At 44.4% G+C, this 22944-nt stretch overlaps 1 protein-coding gene across 1 annotated transcript in view; it reads right to left on the bottom strand.

Moving 5' to 3' along the window:
* Nucleotides 1–17406: 17406 nt before the first annotated feature.
* LOC119275953 (kinesin-like protein KIN-13A) overlaps nucleotides 17407–22944 on the bottom strand; it is an 11972-nt gene continuing 6434 nt past the window's right edge. The window contains exons 7-12 of the mRNA XM_037556888.1: nucleotides 21416–21578; nucleotides 20267–20602; nucleotides 19909–20127; nucleotides 19203–19806; nucleotides 19066–19131; nucleotides 17407–18011 (exon numbers count right to left, since the gene is read on the bottom strand). Of these exons, the coding sequence (XP_037412785.1) occupies nucleotides 17829–18011; nucleotides 19066–19131; nucleotides 19203–19806; nucleotides 19909–20127; nucleotides 20267–20602; nucleotides 21416–21578 (1571 nt within the window). The 3' untranslated portion in view covers nucleotides 17407–17828. The remainder of the gene's footprint in view (nucleotides 18012–19065; nucleotides 19132–19202; nucleotides 19807–19908; nucleotides 20128–20266; nucleotides 20603–21415; nucleotides 21579–22944) is intronic.

The following is a 22944-nucleotide window of genomic DNA, read 5'->3' as shown; positions in this document are numbered from 1 at the left end:
GGGTGCACCAGGGGCTGGTCTGTTCCCCCTTTGTCCAATTAGGCCCATATCTTTGTCGGGGGTGCCCGAAACTCCTTTCCGACGACCCGGTAAGTACCCGTTACCCTCTGCAACACTTCCGGTGTCCGAATACAATCATCCTATATATCAATATTTACCTCTCGAACATTTCGAGACTCCTCGTCTTGTTCGTGATCTCATCCGGGACTCCGGACAACATTCGGCCACCAAATCATATTACTCATATAACACTATATCATCAACGAACATTAAGCGTGTGAACCCTACGGGTTCGAGAACTATGTAGACATGACCGAGACACCTCTCCGGTCAATAATCAATAGTGGAACTTGGATGCCCATATTGGCTCCTATATATTCTACGAAGATCTTTATTGGTCGAACCATTATGACAACATACATAATTCCCTTTGTCTATCGGTGTGTTACTTGCCCGAGATTCGATCGTCGGTATCTTCATACCTAGTTCAATCTCGTTACCGGCAAGTCTCTTTACTCATTCCGTAATACATCTCCTCGTGACTAACTCCTTAGTCATTTGCTTGCAAGCTCATGATGTGTATTACCGAGAGGGCCCAGAGATACCTCTCTGATACTCAAAGTGACAAATCCTAATCTCGATCTATGCCAACTCAATAAGCACCTTCAGAGATACCTGTAGAGCATCTTTATGATCACCCAGTTACGTTGTGACGTTTGATAGCACACAAGGTATTCCTCCGGTATGCGGGAGTTGCACAATCTCATAGTCGAAGTAATATGTATTTGACATGAAGAAAGCAATAGCAATAAAACTAAACGATCATTATGCTAAGATAACGGGTGGGTCTTGTCCATCACATCATTCTCCTAATGATGTGATCCCGTTATCAAATGACAACACATGTCCATGGTTAGGAAACCTTAACCATCTTTGATCAATGAGCTAGTCTAGTAGAGGCTTACTAGGGACACGGTATTTGTTTATGTATTCACGCATGTATTTAAGTTTCCGATCAATACAGTTCTAGCATGAAGAATAAACCTCTATCATGAATAAGGAAATATAAAATAACAACTTTATTATTGCCTCTAGGGCATATTTCCTTCATATGTAAATTTAAATCTTCACACAAATGAGTCAGTGAGGTGATAGTATTATCGACACTTATCTGACACGAAGTCCTCAAGGCCAGCATTTTGTACGTATGCACCAAATTCATCCTTGAAACCTGCATGAACCATGAATTGATCAAATGGCCATTCTCAAGGCCGTACTTGAGCTTCTCTTGGTGGTTCGAGGTCCGGCTCATGGATTGCGAACCTTGGGGCTTGCTTCCTCGAGGAACCACCTTGATATATCTTCCTAAACATTTTTCTTCCTCTGAAATTTTTAGTGACTCACAACAAAAGTGAACAAAACTCAACAAAATTGATAGCAACTACTCCTACAAGTGCCTAGAGGTTGTATCATGCATCAAAGCTACTTGGGACCATATAAATTTGACATGCAAGCTCAAGAACAAGGTCACCACAGTAGCAAAAAATTGCAATATACAAAGCACTAGAACAGAAACTAATTGGCCCATTGGAGGAGTCACATACCGAAGAACAATCCCCCAAAATTGTTTTGCAAATGGAGCATTGCACAAGGAGATCGAAAATGGCAGCAAGGCACGGGTTTGAGCAACGGGGTGATTTTTTTGGTGGAAGACGAAGTGGATGGGTGTTGGAATAAGTGAGGGGGACCCACGTGGGACCCACAAGCCACTAGGGTGCGCCCAGGGGGTGGGCGCGCCCCCAGGGCTTGTGGCACCCTAGTGTAGCCCCCTGGTGTGTTCTCAGTGCCGAAAATTCTCAAATATTCTATAAAAAATCATACTAAATTTTCAGGGCATTTGGAGAACTTTTATTCCGGGACATTTTTTATTGCACGGATAATTCAGAAAAGAGATGGATAATAGTACGTTTGCTTTATTTAATCCAAATAAAAGAAAGTAAATGGTGTGTACAGAAAGTTGTGCTTTCTAAATTCATCCATCTCATGCTCATCAAAAGGAATCCATTAACAAGGTTGATCAAGTATTATTAACAAACTTCTTTTGAATAACATGAAACCGAAGATTTTTTGAATAACACTAGGTTACCTCAACGGGGATATGCATGTCCCCGACAATAAGAATATCATATTTATTTTTCACAGTAGGGAGAGAGATTTCAAAATCTCCAATAGTAATAGTTGAAATTTTTCCAATAGAATTGATACTATGAATTTGGGGTTGTTTCTTCGGAAAGTGTACCGTATGCTCATTACCATTAACATGAAAACTGCCATTGCCTTTGTAGCAATCAATAACAGCCCCTACAGTATTCAAAAAGGTCTATGAAGGATGATCGACATACTGTCGTCCTCGGGAATATCAAGAATAACAAAGTCCATTAAGATAGTAAGGTTTGCAACCCCAACAGGCACATCCTCACAAATATCGATGGGTATAGCAGTTGATTTATTAGCCATTTGAGAAGAGATTTCAGTAGGTGTCAACTTATTCAAATCAAGTCTATGATATAAAGAGAAAGGCATAACACTAACATCGGCTCCTAAATCACATAAAGCAGTTTTAACATAGTTTCTTTTAATGGAGCATGGTATAGTTGATATTCCTGGATCTCCTAATTTCTTTGGTATTCCACCCTTAAAAGTATAATTAGCAAGCATGGTGGAAATTTTGGCTACCGGTACCTTTCTTTTATTAGCAACAATATCTTTCATATACTTATCATAAGGAGACGTTTTCAGAATATCAGTCAAGCGCATACGCAAAAAGATAGGTCTAAGTATTTCAACAGTGCTAAAAATCCTCATCATCCTTTTTATTGGATGACTTAGGAGGATGTCATGGGGGAACCACGTCCACCTATGGGGCTGCGAGCCCCTTTCTGGTTCGGCGGGGGGATGGCATGTTGCCTTGAGAGCCGAGGAGCGTGAGGCAGCACAACAGAGATCGCACGGGCAGTTTTTACCCAGGTTCGGGCCGCCGTAAGGCGTAAAACCCTACTCCTACTTTGGTGGATTGATGGTGGATGGTGGTGGAAAAAATGCAGCGCTCTCTGCCCGGTAGGGTTGCCTTGGGGCGAGAACGGCTATGCGCGTATGAGTTTACAAGGGTCTGAATCCTTTCTATGGTTGCCATGGGCCTCCTTTTATAGATATAGGGGTCACCACAGTGGCAAATCAGTCATTACGCACTGATTAGATAGCAAACAGTGCTATCATACCTAACTCTGTAGGCTGTTAGAGCGCATTAAATGCGCCGCTAAATGTCACATCATAGCTTGCTCGGCAGACCCTGTCGGGCTAATTCGCCAGCTCGGTGCCTGCTCGCTCGACACGTCGCAGGAGGGGTGTCGCTTGTAGGTACTTTCTGTAGAAGGTGGCTGTCATGTGGCATATAGCAGCCACTTAGTCACCTTGGGGCTTGACACCGCACTGATCGACGACATACGTCGTGATGAGGTGGTGCGGTGGAGTGGTTTGTCTTCGCTGGTCCCGGCAGGCATGTCGGGACGATTCAGGGGAGGCTCGCTTCCGGGGATAACCTTGCCTCCATCAGGCTCGCCTGTCCGGGAAGGAAGGTTGTTCCCTTAGTAGTGTCTTGCCCCTCTGGCTAGCCTTGGTCTTCTTGATCTGTGCTTGGGTCCTTCAAGGGGATCGATTCACCTTGCTTGAGTTGATCATGGTGTTGTGAACTTGTCCTCACGCCCGATAGCTCGTCGTCCGTGCACAGGTCAAGGGGGAAACATGCACCCTTGCTTGTGTACCCCGACATAAGCCCCTGGGCCTGAGCCAAACATGTCACTGGGCACGTTGGGTTAGGCCCCAAACCGTGCACGGACACATGTCGAGGACCCTCCGTGCATGCAGCGGTTCACTCTGGTCAATCCAACGTCCACTCCGCAATTACTTTGGGTCATGGGGTGTGTTACTATTGCAGTTAATGTAAAATGGCAACTTTCTGAAGCGTCACGCCCCCACTCCACGCCTTTTGCCCTTTAAGATAGGGAAATGTGGAGCGACGCGGTTTACTCCTCGCCTACCTCGCCCTCCCATCATCTTCCTCAGCAAGCCAAACAACTCTCCTAGACCCGCTGCTGATCCCCATCTGATTCCCTCCCTCATTCGCACCGGCACTTGCGGGAATGGGGAAGAAACCCACAGCAAAGCGGAAGCAGACGGCTGCAGCGAAGGAAGCGGTCGCCGAGGGAAGCAAGAGGGCGATGGAACTAGACAAGAGGCGGAAGGGAGACGTTGTCTTCTTCCCGTTGAATCTGGACGGCCCAGTCCTGCAAGCAAGGTACGGATAACTGTGGGGGCGAGAGGTCCCTAAAGGCATGGCGCTCCCAATGTCTTGGCGGAGGGAGAGGAAGATCCACTGAATTCTTACAAGTTCTTCTGTGCATATTTCATTTCTGGCCTCTGGCCTCCTTTTTCTGATTTCTTTGAGGCGATGATGACGATTTACGGATTCCACCTCCTCGACTTCACGCCGAATGCAATGGCGACCATGGCCATTTTTGCTCATTTATGTGAGAACTTTGTTGGGGTTGCTCCCAATGTTGATCTATTCCGGCATTATTTTGTCCCGCGGGTGGAGAACAAAGCTCACCGCTCCGGAAACATCAGCTGGATGCCACGGGTGGCAAGCAAATCTTGGGATTACATCTCCGGTCTGCAGCGTGAGAGATGGGATGAATGGAGAGGGGACTGGTGTTGGATTCAGGATGAGAAAGCCCCCGAGTTCTGTGAAGCGCGGACAGTTTGCATTGAGCACGGCAAGGAATGGAGTGCATTTGGTCTCTCCGATGACAGGCTTCGCCCGGCAATAAACAGGATCACCCGCCTGAAGACTGCCAGGTTAACCATAGAACATGTCGGAGCAGATTTTCTCTTCCGCCGCATCTCGCCACTGCAGAAGAGGGATAGACCCGCCTGGTTGTATGGTGATGCTGGGGACAGGATGAGATTGCTCCCATGCCTGGCCAATAACCTGTCTGTTTATGGCCATGCCTGGTTCTGCGATCAACTGTTTGTCCGCTTTGAGCTGTTCAAGCTGCCGGCGAACATTATCCCTCTGAATGTCAATTCTACTTGGGATCAGATCTTGAAATGGATGCTGGATTGCAATGCTCATGGGGTGGCAGGTGATTGGCGGTTGCCTTCTCTTGATGAAGAACTTGAGTGGTCCAGCACCCTGACGAAGAGGGTTACAAGGGTGGAGACCAAAGTGTACAAACGCACCTCCTCCATAGAGGTGGCGTTTATCAAGAGGAGGATCGAGGAGGACAAAGCGGCCCAGAAGGCTGCAATGGCGAGGGCCGTAAAGGACGGGAAAGGGAAAGCAGAGGATGAGAGTTCTTCCCATGATGGCAGTGAGGCGCAGACCACGGAAGAGGTTGCCAGAGGAGACCTTGCCAGGGATGATCCTGCCGGGCATGGTACTCCCGGGCTTGAGGCTTTGGCTACCATGGCAACAAAGCTCCAAGAGCAGGAGGAGGCGGACGAGGTAGCGGAGCCTGAGGCGGAGTGGCTCGTGGCTGGTCCTCAAGCCCCCGAGCCGATTTTAGATCAGCGCCCCCGCAGGCGCGCTGCTAGTCGGGGAGCGGTGGCCTCAAATTCAACGCATGTCGCCAAGAGGGTGAAGAAGACCACCACCAAGAGTACCAAGGCAGAAGTGGCGTGCCACCAGTCTCCTCGCCTCGCTGGGATCAAGGATTCTCCCGCCAAGCGATCAGTAGATGTGGAAGCTGATTCCATCCCCCACTCTGGCTCGAGCTCTTCACAGAGCTCGTCTTCGCCGGAGCCCCCAGCGCCTCGACAGGGCTTAGAGCTGTCAGAGAGCTCTGCTCCTGCATCCTAGAAGAGAAGCAGAGCACCCTCACCGCCCATGGTATTCAAATTGAGCGCCCTGCTCATCGATGAGGAGTAAGGAAGACTTCCCTCTCATAAATAGCACCAATATACTTGATTATCTTTGTTGACTGACCTTTCATTTTGCTGTCATTGGCAGGGAGGAGGAGGAGGAAACGGAGACCCTTGTCCACCGGTCGAAGAGGCTCCGGCGTGCAGGGTCGCCGAAGCCTGTGGACAGCCTAGACTTGGCGGGGAGAATACGGAGGATCCTACACCGAGCCCCCAGCCCAGCCCCCGGCCTGATGATAGAGGCCTGGTCCTTCCCGCCGGAGGCGACGGAGGTGAGATCCCCATCCCTTCAGCTTGAGGAGGCAGCGGGACGATGCAGGAGGAGCTTCCCCTAGAAGGGCATGTTCAACCCTTGGATCCAACTGCAGAGCCCTCGATGAAACCCTCTGCGAACGAGCCCGCACAGAGTGTTGCTGTGACTGCCGCGGCAGGGGGTGGAACCTCTATCCCGGCAACTGGGGTTGCCGGGGAAACCGAGGCCTCTATCCGGCAAGCTTCTCCAGGTATGTAGCCTTTGCTTTTTCTCTTTCCTTTTCATACACGCCACTTCTCCTCATCCCATGGATATCTAATACTTTTGCCTTTTTGTCATTTGCATGTCTTTTCATCTGTAGCTCCCCAGGCTGAAGAGCTAGAGCTGTTGGAGGAGGTGGCTGGAGAACTGCAGCGGATGAGGCCGCCAAAATAGTTACCGCAGAGGGGCAGGGCTCCGCTGCTGGGATTGCTCAGGAATCCTTGGTGGTGGCGGAATATGCTTCCGGGAGTGCCTCAGAGGTGGGAGAGGTGGTCGAGGGGAAGATTCCTCTCCAAACTATGGGTCCCCTTCCCTCCTCTGTGCTCGTGGCGGAGGCCTCGCCATCCTCCTTGAGTCAGCTGGCGCTGGTTTTGGCGCAGCCTGGGACTGGAGCCCCCGGCCCGTCAATGGCAACGGGCGTGGAGCTCGATGAAGAGCTTCAGCGCCTTCTGGCACCACTGCGCCAAGGTGTTGGGGAAGCAAATGACTCGGTCATTGTTGCGATGGACCTGTCTTTCCTGGAGTCCATGGTGACGGGTATCAAGGAGATGCAGGCCCGATATGATTAGAAGTGATAGGCACTCAAGGAGCGGCACGAATCCTCTAACAAGGTGGACCAGAAGCTGAAAGACAAGTGCCTGGAGTTGCGCGAGTGGCACGGCAAGCAGCCCCAGGCGCTTAGGAGGCAACATGAGGTGATCTTGATGATGAAGGAGGATGTCATAGCCCGCGAAGCACGCCTGGCGGATCGCAAGACACATCTGGACGCCAGAGAGCAAGAGATTTCCCTTGGAAGGAGAAGCTTGAGGCCACCCTTTGCGCCAAGGACGATGATCTGGAGGCCCTTGTGCAGCAGCGCACCAAGGAGCTGGAGGACAAGCATAGGTCTGCCATGGATGCTCTTGCCAGTGATTCTGCTGCCCAGCTGCACAAGCTTACTGACGATCTTGCCGTTGCATCCGCTGCCAAGACTAGCCTCGACCAACAAGTGGCCAAGCTGACCGGTGATCTTGTCAGGAGTGCCAAGGAAATAGAGGCCCTCAAGGAGGAAACGCGGAAGGCATAGGCCCATCTAGAAGATGTGCGATCGCAGCTTTCCTCTAAGAGCCACGACCTTGAAACCGCCAATGGTACTATCGTAGATTTGAAGGCCATGATTGGCACCCTAGAGAGCACGGCAGAGTCTAGTGATGTGCGCCAGTAGCAACTGTCAAAGGACCTCGACACTGCTTGGTGCCTCCGAAAGGATGCAGAAGACAAGCTGGCAAACCAATCTGAGCAGGTGAACCTTTGGATCAAGAGCACGATGGATATCGCCAAGCGCCTTGCTGCCTAAGATGCAACAATGGGCATGGACGGGCCAGCTTTCTCGATCAGCAGGCAGGAAGTCCCTAGCGCCAAGCTGGGAGTTTCCTTCAACGAGCTGATTGAAAAGCTGAAGGTGCATGAGGAGGGGAGGGCCAAGCATTTCGCGATGGAGTCCCGGAAGCTTGCTCATGATGCCCTCCTCATGGTCCTGAGCAACATCGCCTGCCGTCATCCGAACCTTGACCTTGTTGATGGATTCAAGAAGCCGTTGACGGGTGCTGATGTCACTACTGCTAAAGAGAATGATGCCCCTCTGGCTGCCAAGGCCCTCAAGATCCCAACGGCTTCACGTGGCCGCCAGGTTTGACCCCAAGCTATTCCTGTTATCGCACAGCCCTGTAATCAAAACATGATGTATGCTTTGTGTTCAGGTATCGTATTGTTTATGCTAGCAGGGAACTGATGTCCTCTGCTTAATCTTAACTGCACATTTATCCCTTTAGGTTTATCTGCTTGTGTTCATACGATTAGTTCCCACATATGTTTTGGTTACTTGCCAGTATCATATTGTCGCGATTGTCATAAGGGACTGGCCCTTAACAGTTATCTTGGCGCGGATGCATCCTGACAAGTTTTTCCTTGGTAGTTCTTGACGCGGCCGCTCATTCGCTGAGCAGGGCTCGGGACAGAAAGAGGGTGCAGACAAAGAACTAACCAAGGTACCATCACACGAAGGACTTCATAGTACGACACTAGAAAAATAGAGGGATAAACGAATGCGAAAATCTAAGATTCATCAAAAGGAAATGGTTGTATTGACTTAGCTTTTGCTCTTTGCTCTTCCTCATCTCTCCCGGCAGCGAGCGTTCAATGTGCTCACTATGCCCGAAAGGGTGGGAGCCAAGCGAATAGCTCCCTAGTCTCCGGCAGGGACCATCATACGTCACGCATGTCTGGCGGGCAGCAGGATACGGTGTCGGGCTTCCCTGGTCCCTCCCTCTTTCTTTACCCTTTTCATACAATCCAACGGTGGTTGGCACAAAAGTCACGCTCACTCGGATGTCCTTGCCGGAGTGTGCCTACCAGGGGCATCGATCAATGGATTTGTACCAGCGCTTTACTCAGGATTTCCCTAAACAAGGTAAATGCTGGATCGAGTATCGTGCGGTACTCATCAACATTGATGGCATCTAGGCCAAAGCAACTCGATTTCCTAAAAGGGAGAGGGAAATGAGAGGAGGGACCTCGCTCCCACACGTATCATCTCCCCTCCTTGGATGGTGCCCGAGCGGCGCTTACCTTGTTCGGGCCACCTGGGAGGGGCATGCCGTCGCTGATGCTGATCTTCACCACAGCCACGACCACGGCAGGACGGGGCAATGAACAAAGCGGGTGAGGGCACGGCCCCGCTTCCTCCGCTTTGTTTTCATACCCCTAGGGGCACTATCAATGCCAAGAATTTTGGCTAAACTGCAATGGAGGTGTTGCACTGCTCATGCTTTCAGGTTCGCGCAAGTGATCCCCCTACCTGGCGTGCCAAAGATGTCGTGGGGGAACCACGGCCACCTATGGGGCTGCGAGCCCCTTTTTGGTTCAATGGGGGGATGGCACGTTGCACAAAGAGCGTAGGAGTGTGAGGCAGCACGGCAAAGATCGCACGGGCAGTTTTTACCTAGGTTCGGGCCGCCGCGAGGCGTAAAACCCTACTCCTGCTTTGGTGGATTGATGGTGGATGGTGGTGGAAAAAATGCAGCGCTCTCTTTACGACAGGGTTGCCTTGGGACGAGAATGGCTACGCGCGTATGAGTTTACAATCCTTTCTATGGTTGCCATGGGCCTCCGTTTGTAGATAAAGGGGTCACCATAGTGGCAAATCAGTCATTACGCACTGATTAGATAGCAAACATTGCTATCATACCTAACTCTGCAGGCTGATAGGGCACATTAAATGCGTCGCTCTATGTCACATCACAGCTTGCCCGGCAGGCCCTACCGGGCTGATTCGCCAGCTTGGCGCTGCTCGCTTGACACGTCGCGGGACGGGTGTCGCTTGTAGATACTTTCTATAGAAGGTGGTTGCCATGTGGCATATAGCAGCCACTTAGTCACCTTGGGGCTTGACACCGCACTGATCGATGGCGTACGTCATGATGAGGTGGTGCGGTAGAGTGGTTTGTCTTTGCTGGTCCTGGCAGGCCTGTCGGGACGATTCTGGGTAGGCTCGCTTCCGGGGATAACCTTGCCACTGCCAGGCTCGCGTGCCCAGCAGGGGAGGTTTTTCCCTTAGTAGTGTCTTGCCCCTCTCGCTAGCCTTGGTCTTCTTTATCTATGCTTGGTGCCTTCAAGGGGATCGATTCACCTTGCTTGAGTTGATCATGGTGTTGTGAACTTGTCCTCGTGTCGATAGCTCGTCGTTCGTGCACAGGTCAAGGGGGGAAAATGCACCCCTGTTTGTGTACCCCGACAGAGGAAAGGGCATGGGTTTTTGTACCCATGGTTCTCTTTCTTTACCGTGCTTCCTAGCAATGAAGTTTCTCTTATCATAATGTTTATTCTTAGGTTGTGGGTTATCAAGATCAACGGCAGGCTCAATCTCCACATCATTATCATTACTAGGCTGAGCATAAACATGAACATCATCATTAACATTATCACTAGGTTCATGATCATCACCAGATTGTGTTTCAGCATCAGAAAATGAAATATCATTTGGATTCTCAGGTGTGTCTATAGTAGGTTCACTAGAAGCATGCAAAGTCCTATCGTTTTCTTTTTCTTTTTATTACTAGGAGGACTAGGTGAATCGGTGTTAATTCTCTGAGAATCTTGCTCAACTCTCTTAGGATGGCCCTCAGGATACAAAGGTTCCTGAGTCATTTTACCACCTCTAGTCATAACTCTGACAGCATGATCATTGTTTTTACTATTCATTTCATTGAGCAAATCATTTTGTACCTTGAGTACTTGTTCTACTTGAGTTTTTACCATATAAGCATGTTTACTGATAAGCTTAAGATCACTAATAGTTCTACACATATAATCACCCAAGCGCTCAAGCATATAGGCATTACTTTTCAATTGTCTACTAACATAAGCATTGTAGTTTTTTTGTTTAGCAATAAAATTATCAAACTCATCCAAGCATTGACTAGCAAACTTATTAAGAGGAATATCGCCTTCATCAAATCTATAGAGAGAATTTACCTCTACTCCTGTGTCGGGTTATCAAGACCATGTATTTCTTCAAAGGCGGTAAATTCTTAACATTTTCATCTTTAATACCTTTTTCTTTCATAGATTTCTTTGCCTCTTGCATATCTTTAGGACTAAGAAATAGAATACCTCTTTTCTTCGAAGTTGTCTTAGGAGTTGGTTCGGGAAGTGTCCAATCATTATCTTTACTCAATATATTATTCACTAGCAATTCAGCCTGCTCAATAGTCCATTCCCTGAAAACGTAACTAACACAACTATCTAGGTGGTCCCTAGAAGCATCGGTTAGTCCATTATAAAATATATCAAGTAATTCATTTTTCTTGAGAGGATGATTAGGCAAAGCATTAAGTAATTGGAGAAGCCTCCCCCAAGCTTGTGGGAGACTCTCTTCTTCAATTTGCACAAAGTTAAATATTTCCTATAAGGCAGCTTGTTTCCTATGAGTAGGGAAATATTTTTCAGAGAAGTAATATATCATATCATGGGGACTACACACACAACCAGGAGCAAGAGAATTAAACCATATCTAAGCATCACCCTTTAATGAGAAAGGAAACAACTTAAGAACATAGTAATAGCAAAAAAAATCCTCATGAGAAAATAGGGTGGCTATATCATTCAATTTAGTAAGATGTGCCACAATAGTTTCAGATTCATAAACATGGAAATGATCTGATTCAACCAAAGTAATTAACTCAGGACCGACAGGGAATTCATAATCCTTATTAGTAACAGAGATAGGTGAAGTAGCAAACTTAGGGCCATATTGCATTCTAGCATTCAAATATTTTTCTTTCAGCTTAGCTAACAGTTTCTTAAGATCATCTCTATCATTGCAAGAAAAAAAGTCTCTAGCAGTTTCTCCATCCATAACATAACCCTCAGGTACCTTAGGCAATTCATATCTAGGGGGAGAATCATAATCCTCAGTTTCAATAATATCATCAGTTTTAGTAATTTCATTCTCTCTAACCCTAGCAAGTTGTTCATCAAGAAATTCACCTAGTGGCACAATATTATCAAGCAAGGCAGTAGTATCATCATAAGCATCACGCATAGCAGAAGTAGCATCATCAATTACTTGCAACATATCAGAATTACTAGTAGGTGGTGGTGTCACAAGCTTACTCAAAACAGAAGGTGAATCAAGTGCAGAGCTAGATGGCAGTTCCTTACCTCCCCTCGTAGTAGAGGGATAGATCTTGGTTTTGGCATCTTTCAAATTCTCCATAGTGATCAAAAGATATAAATCCCAAGTGACTCGGAGAATAGAGCTATGCTTCCTGGCAATGGCGCTAGAAAAAGGTCTTCATAACCCAGAAGTATAGGGGATCGCAACAGTTTTCGAGGGTAGAGTATCCAACTAAAATTTATTGATTCGACACAAGGGGGACCAAAGAATATTCTCAAGTATTAGCAGCTGAGTTGTCAATTCAACCACACCTGAAAGACTTAATATCTTCAGCAAAATATTTAGTAGCAAAGTAGTATGGAAGTAACGGTAACGGTGGCAAAAGTAACAGTAGCAAATTTGTAGCAACTGTAACAGCGGCAACAGCAAAGTAACGTAGCAAAGATCAATATGTGAAAAGCTCATAGGCAATGGATAAATGATGGATAATTATGTCGGATTGCATTCATCATGCAACAATTATAACCTAGGGTGACACGGAACTAGCTCCAATTCATCAATATAATGTAGGCATGTATTCCGTATATAGTCATACGTGCTTATGGAAAAGAACTTGCATGACATATTTTGTCCTACCCTCCCATGGCAGCAGGGTCTGAATGGAAACTAAGGGACATTAAGGCCTCCTTTTAATAGAGAACCAGACCAAAGCATTAGCACTTAGTGAATACATGAACTCCTCAAACTATGGTAATCACCGGAAAGAATCCCAATTATTGTCACCTTGGGGTATGCGGATCATAACTCGTAATAGGTGTCTACAACTTGCAAGATCGGATCAAGAACACAAATATATTCATGGAAACATAATAGGTTCAGATCTGAAATCATGACACTCGGGCCCTACTGATAAGCATTAAGCATAGCAAAGTCATAGCGACATCAATCTCAGAACATAGTGGATACTAGGGATCAAATCCTTACAAAACTAACTCGATTACATGATAAATCTCATCCGACCCATCACCGTCCAGCAAGCCTGCGATGGAATTACTCACGCATGGCGGTGAACATAATGAAATTGGTGATGGAGGAAGGTTGGTGATGATGATGGCGACGAATCCCCCTCTTCGAAGCCCCGAACGGACTCCAGATTTGGCCTACCGATGAAGAACGGGAGGTGGCGGCGGCTTTGTATCGTAAAACGCGATGAATCCTTCTCTCTAATTTTTTTCTCTCCGGATGTGAATATATAGAGTTGGAGTTAGGGTCGGAGGAGGTCTAGGGGACCCACAAGCCAGGGGGCGCACCCAGGGGGTAGGGCGTGCCCCCCACCCTTGTGGTCTCCTGGTGGGTCCCCTCCGGTTGATTCTTTTGCTGGTATTTTTTATATATTCCAAAAATATTCTCCGTAAATTTTTAGGTCAACCCGAGAACTTTTATTTCTGCACAAAAATAACAGCAAGGCAATTCTGCTGAAAACAGCGTCAGTCCAGGTTAGTTCCATTCAAATCATGCAAATTAGAGTCCAAAACAAGGGCAAAAGAGTTCGGAAAAGTAGATACGATGGAGATGTATCACTGGTTGGCCCTCGCCGAGTTCTGGTACAATTCCACCTATCACTCTACCTTGGGCAAGACACCTCGATAGTCTATGGTCGGGAACTATGCCATTTGGGGGTAGTACCTAACCATGTTACTCCTCTACCTAAGTTGAACAAGTGGCTCAATGAACGGCGGCAAATGCAAGACATCCTCCGCCAGCACTTGGTCCGGGCAGAGCAGATCATGAAAGCACAGGCCGATAAAAATAGATCGGCTCGCGAGTTTCAAGTGGGAGATCAGGTCTTCTTGAAGTTACAATCGTATATTCAAACTTCGATGGCAAGGAGAGCTAATCATAAGCCCAGCTTCAAGTGCTTTGGGCCCTACCCCATCATCAGGCGCGTGAACATGGTCACGTATGAGCTCAAGTTACCTGAGGGATCATCCATCTTTGTCGTCTTCCATGTCTCCCAGCTCCGGCGGGTATTAACACCAGGTGCAAGTGCTTCCTCCTCATTACCATTCTTTACTGACAAGGTTAGCACTCATGTGAAGATCTTGCACAAGCGTTGTTGTTTGGGCTCTCGCAAGATGCGCGAATGGGGCTTGGTGCATTGGCCGAACACACAAGCGACTCCGGACACCTAGGAGGATCTCAAAGATCTCCAGCGTCGTTCCCGGCTGCACCGACTTGGGGAAAAGTCGTGTCTAAAGGAAGAGGGGGTGTTAGCACCCCACCTACAGGTGGAACATCAAGTCCAGGAGCAGAAGCGACCCAACAAGGCCGGCCCAAGAGGGAGCAACGACCGTGCAACAAGTTCACGAGCCCCTAGTGGATTTCCTACATGTTTGACCCGAGCAGCGCAACCCTCAACTAATAAGAGAGGGTGTAGCAGGTGTGAAGAGGTATCCTGGCTAGGATCAGGCAGCGATGGCATGTGCGTATCTCCCTATAATCCCGATCCCCTCCTCATCTCCTACCTCCAGTTGTACTGCTACCTGATCGAGATCCACCATACTTGAGAGAAAGAGAACTAGTGTGTACCTAACACATAGTCGTCGCTCCTGCGAGTTTGTGACTTTGTGTTACCAGCTTGTGGTTGCCAACCCTGAAGTTGAACCACCGGCCCAAAGCTTTTCCTCATCCCTTGATCTATCGCGCAATCGAGGAGAGGCGGCGCCTGCAGTGATGAGTTTTGTAGGGTTTGGTCTGGATCACTGATCGATATAGTTGTAGTTATCGTCTTATTGAGCCCAGCAGTATTACGAGCGGTCTTCTGTTTGCTGCAGATAAAGAAAAAATAGAAGAAGAGAGAAATTGCTCGTGTTGTCGTGCGTGAGCCATGCGGAGGAGGGCGACGCATGAAGAAACAAAGGAATACCGTACTGCGGGTTGACTTTTTACAACAAAAAAATGCTCGCCGGGGCCAAATAGGTAGTAAAGGCCCAAGTGTAACGACCTAAGCCCATGAACGAAAGAAACTTTAACGTAATGTTTAGTGTGTGTGTGTTACAGGCAGAAACATATATAACGATGTACACGCAGAAGCATAACTCCTTTATTAGTAGGTATAGATTTTATTTATTTTTTTGTTGTTTTCTTTGGTTTTCTTTTTGTTTCTTTTCTTTTTTCTTCTCCTTTTTCATTCTTTTTTTGCATTTTTTATTTCCTTTTTATTTTGTTCATTTTGTTTCTTTTTTTAGTTCTCTTTGTTCTTTTGATTATTATTCTACACTTATGCAATCAACAATTTTCTAATACACGTCTAACATTTTTCCAATAGGAATTAAACACTTTTGTAATACATGGTCAACATTTTTTCTATACACTTTTTAAATGTTTTTCAAATACAAGATTAACATTTTTTTAATACATGATCAACATATTTTTTATATAATTTTAAGATTTTTTAATGCTTGATTAACATTTTTCAAATACAAGTTTAACATTTTTTAATACATGATCAAAAAAAATTCTATGCACATTTAACGTTTTTTCAAATGCTTGATTAACATTTGGCAAATACTTGTTCAACATTTTTTTCAAATGCTTGATTAAAAAAAATTCATCATATTTTTTAATACATTGTCAACATTTTTTCTCTACATATTTATCATTTTTCAAATGCTTGGTTAACATTTTTCAAATATTTGTTCAGGTGTTTTTCAAATGCTTGATTAATATTTTTCAAATACATAATCAATTTTTTAATAAATTTTTCGCATGCATGATAAACATTTTTCAAATGCTTGGTCAAAAAAATTCAATTTTTTTTATAGATCCTTTTTGCAATATATATTTAGAATACTTTAAAGTATAAATAAAAGTATCAAAATAAAGCAAAAAAGAAAACAGAAAAAAGAGGCTGTAGCCTCCCACGCAGCTGGGCCGGCCTATCTGGAGCTTCCCTGGCGAGGCTTGCCCTCTCTTGCTTACAGCGAGACATAGGGGCGCCCAACTTTTTATGACTTAACTAGTTTTAGGAAGCTTCTATTTCTTTTCACGTTGGTTTTATTGTATTCAAATTTTATTTTGTCCTATTTCCTTTACCATTTTTTCCTTGTATTTTTGCATATGGCACATCCTACGAACTCACTGTCCCAGTATCATATTGTGCATATGTGAACATTGATTTCTGCAAACTGTTTTGTTTGTTGGCAAACATATGTGAATATTGGTCATGTTGTGCATATCAGTACGAGTACTCAATTTATGTTTACACTAATCTGACAATTGCAGTTTCTATTTTTCTATTGGAAAACTTGACATTAGAGAATTACACACAATATTCCACATGTAAATAAGTAGGAGTACTCAATTTATTGTAATTTTTCATATCCCACATTGAAAATTTACTAAGGAGGGACATATTGTAAATTTACTCTAAAAATTATGATTACTCCATACTGTGCATATCATATTGCAGATGCTGTTTTATTCTTAGTTTACATGTGGGATTACTAAGGAGGGATTCATATTGCGTCCAATAGGAGTAATTTACTCATATCCTATCCCGTATGTAAATCAGGAGTATCTCCATATTGCCGTTTTAAATTTACTACTCCTACCATATGATTACTCAAAGAAAACTATGGATATTGCAGTTTGAATGCAGTGATGTATGTGAAATTGCACATCATCACCTGCAAACAGGGCAAGGAGATGAACCTGGGGCAAGCATGGCACGACAATGAAGAGCCTGGGCGCGGCGGCCTCCACCTGGGCGCCTAGGCGCGGCAAGGGGCGGGTGTGCTAGTGCTGGGCACGCCAAGGCACTGGGCAACACGCTGCTGCAAGGCAGCGTGCTAGTGCAGGGCATGGCACACTATGAGGACAGCATGGGAGATGGAGCGACGACGCACTGGTGCAGGACGGGATGAGGTGCAGTTGTACCGAGGTGCAAAGGCCGGACAAGGTGCAGGTCGCGTCAAATTTGAAATTCAAATGGGCGAGGTCAGAAATGACTATTCACACTGTTTTGACAGCTATCGGAAAACACAAAAACGTCTGATATTAAGTCACAGAGGGAGTAGAAATTCCTTAACAAACATTTCTTCCGTAACAAAACTTTAAATCTATAGTACTCAATCGGTTTTGAGAATCTACATGCAGTGTAATTAAATCTACGCAGCTAGAAAATCATACTAGCCAGTTGAATGCTCAAGCTAAATCCACCGTCCAAACGACGAACCATGTTCCAGATTCTTGCCACTTAAATATTCCTGAAGATCTTACTGCAATGTTGCCTTTCTTGATACACACAATACAACAATAGTTTCTATGTTGCCAAGGTACAAGTATAATTTCCTGATCTTCAAACACCAGTTACACTATATTCATACAAAAAGAATGTGGCAAGAATGACAAATCATGCCACCACCGGAAAAAAAAAAGAATGAAACAAACCTTTGAAGAAAAGAGAAAAAATGAGCAAACTGCAGGGAAAACCTCAAAACCAAGCGCCATGATTACTCAGGGAACTCCATTTGTTACTCATTCCCAGGTTTTTAGACTCAGTTCTTCAAGCTCTTAAGTGAAATGTGATCACATGGGAGATCAGAATAAAACATACCTCCCGCTCACGGCTCCTTGCAATTCATGACAAGCCAAATGGTTTTAAAAATTTCGGTTAAACTATCTTGATGGTTTCTTACGGCTAAGGATCTCCTCTTCTTTGAGGCGCTGTTGAAACCTTGCTAAGCGTGCCTGGAGACTGATCAAGCCGGACGCCTTCCGTGACAGGAGAAAATTCAGTTGTGCCACATAATTGTCAATAAGGCTACCTGGTTGGTCAACATCTGCTAATAGGTTCATCTCCTGCAACACAACGGCAAGTGGTGTTAAGCAATCATGTAGTGCTGAAATAACTGCAAAACTGTGACTAGTGTTAACTGTTAAGCAGTGATCATCTGAGATCAGTAAAAAAAAATGTTTGAAGGTACATAATTTGTAACTTCAGTGGTTGCATTACAAGTTGGTGTTTGGTTAAATAAGAATAGATCTATAGTAAGTAATGGTATGAGAAGAGTGTAACAGCGTGTACCAAATGGAACAATTATAGTCGGACCATTTCACAACTGTTGCATAACAAAGAGATGGGAAGTAAGCTGCAAATATTAGGTTTGCTTTACAAGAACTCAGTTAAATTGACGAGGACATCCTTACCATTGTTACACCCACAACCCCTACCACACTACACATGTTAGGTTCTAGAGAAACAAGGACCAATCGCTAGAGCTCACGCACACTAATTAAATTATCAGGTACTTTCCTTTATCAGAATTACTTCTAATATTCATGAGAATATGATGCTGCCTAAATTAGATGTGTTTGTATTGCTTATTATTCATGGACAAGAGTGATGAGCATTGGAGCATGATCAAGCATGGAGATGAAGGCGGGTGCGCAAGGAAGCAAATGGAGCTTCAGCAGAGATTCCAGGACTTTGAAGCCACCATAATGACATATGAAGACTTTGATGAAATATACAAGATGACATTTCATATTTTCGTTCATAGCCTTCTATATGTGCTGGACCACCTTACTTTTGGGACAAGAAGCAGTTTTTATAGCACGTGGTAGTGGAGGAATAGGGTGTCCCCCCCACCCCCAAAAGGTTTCTATTAGTGGAGTATATCATTTCAGCGTATGATCTCTTCTTTAGGTTTTCACTTAGAAGCTCAAGGCCTGACAAACAAAGATCTTTTCCAACATGATCATCTCACTTATTGAGATGGCATATTTACACCACAAGCAACACAATGCTCAACAACAGGGAGTAAGAAGACACATCATGCACGCAAGATCAGATAGCAAGAATATCACAAAACACAAAGACATTTATGATGTAAATTGAGTAAATGTAGCTTACTTCCCGCACTATTTCCATAGTATTTTCAATTTCCTTTCTGTGAGCTGCTATCAATGCCTCCTCTTCCTAACAAAAATAAACGTTGGTATCAGCTCCACTTCAGTAAAATTAAACAATTTAAAAAGGTATTATTTTACCTCAAGTATTGCATTTATTTCCTCATCACACGAACTTTCCTTTTCAGATTGTCTCGATGAAACCTGTGATGCCGAAGTAGACCGTGGTCTTTGCTGCTGCTGTTTCAGTTGCTGTCTGTGAACAATCCGATTTACATCTGCCCCATTTTCCTTTTTCACATAGTTGTTCTGCCTTTCAGATTTGTCCTCCCTATTAGGTTTTCTCCGAGGAGGTGAGACTTTTGTAACTTTATCTTCTTCTTGTGAATTAACTGAATTCTGAAGTGACTGTGCTTTACTACTATAACCAGTCGGGTTAGATTTGAAATCAATTCTCTCCCTATCATTCAAACTAGATGTTGAACCAGTTTCTTCCCTTCCTCTATGAGGATAACTTGGAATCATACTAAATGAGTTCCTATCATGATCCACTGAAGAACTCATACAGATTTCAACAACTCTCCTTGAAGCATCAATATGTCTGTTCTCTTCAATCTGGTCCACAGTTTCTTCAGCTTCACCTGATAATGGATATGATGTATGGGTAGCTTCCTTGCTGGAGGACACAAACTGCCCACTGAACTGCTCTTTTTTTGAGTTGCCACTTTTCGAGAGACTCTTAACCCTGCTTGTCGAGCAGCTATATCGTTAAAACCTGATAACTCAATGTACATCCAAATTATCAAACACAACATGTAAATTTAATGTCATTTAAAGGGAATATCACCTGTCAGCATATCTTAAGGTATTTAGCGTGTGTTCACATGAACCTGAACCCGGTGAGATGCAAGAAATCATTACTGTTCGAGAGTTACCAACAAACGAATCACGAAGCACCTCGGTTAGCTTGCTTCCTCTGAAAGGAATATGTATCTGATCATTATCCAGTGCCCGAATGCATTCCTTGAGAGCCAAAAGGCTCTTGTTTATTTCTGCACCCTCAATTCTGGCACAAGTAGAAAGTTAGAAGGCAGAGGACTGTGGTATGTTGGTATTTATGGAAACATTTCAAGTAAATGGAAAAAGATATGGCTGGAGCATGCCAGAAAGAAAGAAGTCAATATCTATCGGATGAAAATAAGTACCTTGTCTGCTTGTCATTATCTGTTGTATCAGCACCACGCTCGCTTCCAGCAAGGTCTATAAATGACAATTTTCCCACAAGCTTTGTATTTTTAGCTTCATTAGCCTCACGATCTCTCTGTCTTCTGGTCTCTGTCACTGGGATATGCTTCTTCACAGTTAATTGCAGAATGGCGTGAGATCGTGATGACTCTTCGTTGGCCCCAGTTGATCCTGTGCTTCTCGAGGCATTTCCTCTCTCAATGTATTCTTTGACAATCCGGACATCAGAAACCTCAAATTCCTGTAAGCCAACAATGCAGACCTGTTTCTTTCCATCTTCCCTAATGCAGAGTGGCCTAGAAAAACATAGAAAAAATGCAGCTCAAATTCAACCACAGAACCAAGTAAAAGGTAGAAGAACTAGGTCCCATTAAGCATACAAAAACAAGTCACAAAAGGCAAGTTACTGAAGTGTATGTCAAAAGCAAAGTTTCATTTCAATGCTGAATTTAAACAACTGTAGCTAATCACCGTACTTCCTCGAATCCAAAACGCAAGTCTTTTAGGACACGGCACAATTTTCAAGATGGTAATATCAAGTTTGACATGGCACAAGTTTCTGTGCAAACCTGTTCCCTGTACATTACAAAATTATATTTCATGGCAAATCTAGTAATATCAATATAGAAGATCAAACTTGAAAACATTTCACTTGTAAATTCCTAAAAAGACTTGCATTTTGGATTGGAGGTAGCATTTAGTAAGAGTCATCACCTGCATTAAGTTCCCCCTAATAAAAAGTGGCAGTATTTCCTATGATCAGCAAAAACCTCGTTCCATTAAGCCCAAAACTACTTGCATGATCACTGTTAACCAGTGGCCAATAGGTAACCATCACTTCATACATATATGTGTGTATGCCCATGCTTGTATGCAAGAACAGAAGTTTTTCCAGCACTCCTAAGATAGTCTTAGCAATGTGGCAACAGGAACATGGGTGCACATATATACATGCACAGAAAAATGGGCAAATTAAATGCATTATAGCTGCATACTTATCCACAGATAATATACATACAATTAATTTCAACATCACATTGACAACACACAAAGGCAATAAGTTTACTATGCCAAATTAGATAGTATAAAAATGGAGTGCAGCGATCAACCTCCTTTCGCTCAAAAGGTCATAAAGCTTCCCGCCATATATCTCAAAGTAGCTAAGCCACAACTTGAAATTTTGACTCAGGTACACAGGTTGATGCAAAAGATAAACCATATCCTGTGCAGCCCTTAGAGGTAGGGGTTGCATTGTATATGTCTTACCACTACCTGCACATGGAGGATTAGCAATGCTGCAAAGCGAGATTGGCAAATCAAACTAGGAGTAGGTGTACATGAATGATTCGTAATTCCAAATTCATGAGCCCAGTGACATCTACAACATAGCATCCAGATCAAAAAGATGAATGAAGGACAGCATCAAGCATATATAGCACCTTCAGATACCATAAAGATAGAAAGCTCAGGCTGTATTAATTTTAAGCACCTTTTTAATAATGCTTCTAAGATCAAGGAACACATATTGAACTATCAAGCTGCCATGTTACAATCAATTTTAAATAATAAACTTTCCGGCTTTATTCCTTCCATGAAGTATGAAATCACGATAAGTGTCTATAGGCCATGTAGAGCCAAACACTTGAGAGTCGGGACATCCAGAGAATTTTAGGTACAATATAAACAGAATTGTAGGCTCTATGCGGCTAAGACTGGAACAGCTTGAATTTCTAATTATTCTAGGCGGCTAAGACAAAGAAAATACTTTGATTGGCTTCCTTTATTCATCGGGATCAAGTCCCATCTTATAGGCGAACTAACTTGGCCATCAAGGCAAAACTAAACTGATTACAATCTGGACTCTTTCTCTCTTAATCTAATCTGCCTACAAGATTTTAACTAACTGAATTCTGACTGAAGAATTTGATCTAATAAGCCTAACTTGGACTTGTTACTCTTGAGGATTGAGCATCGTCTAGACGCTTAGGTGTCTGTTCAAGAGCATCCAGAGTGCGGACTGTCGAAGAACTAGTCTCTGGCGATTACCTCAAGTTGGGCGGGTTCTAAGTGAAATTAGCTCAAGTAGACTAAGACGAGGACTTTCGTGTTCTCAGAGTTGTGGCTCAGTCTCTCCATCCCAGACATAGAGTTGTGCCAGCAACTTGAACTGGGGTAACACATCGCATTGTCTTATCCGAGTAAACAAACGGGCTCTATTTCTTCGCACTGTGTTACTTTCAGTAATTCCTACGTGTTTCGAAGAACTTCCCATGTTTCCTTTCTTTGTGATTGCTGTGAACACTGCGCTGAGAACTATCTTATTCTGTTGCATGCTAAACGTTTAGCTTTGTTCTCTGTTTGTTCATTGTACTGAAGACTATATGTCTATTTGTCAGGCATGTTTACTTGTACTGCTAATTAGTAAGTCTTCTATCTAGCTTGGTATTGACCCTTCCCGGACCCTACGCAAGCGGGAGCAACATGCACCAGGCTGCCCTTTTTTTCTCTATCTAGCTTGGTATTGTCTTTGACTCAGTCATTTTACCTTATTATTCTTCCGAGTTGTGCCTGTTTATATATTCTTCTATTCAGTATTGTGTCTCTTAGATTTACTCTGTTCTTGAAGAATTTGTTAAAT

This window comes from Triticum dicoccoides, chromosome 3B (assembly GCF_002162155.2).
Source record: "Triticum dicoccoides isolate Atlit2015 ecotype Zavitan chromosome 3B, WEW_v2.0, whole genome shotgun sequence".
In the NCBI taxonomy this organism is placed as follows: domain Eukaryota; kingdom Viridiplantae; phylum Streptophyta; class Magnoliopsida; order Poales; family Poaceae; genus Triticum; species Triticum dicoccoides.
Note: the sequence above shows the minus strand (reverse complement) of the source record. Positions and strands in the feature narration are given on the sequence as shown.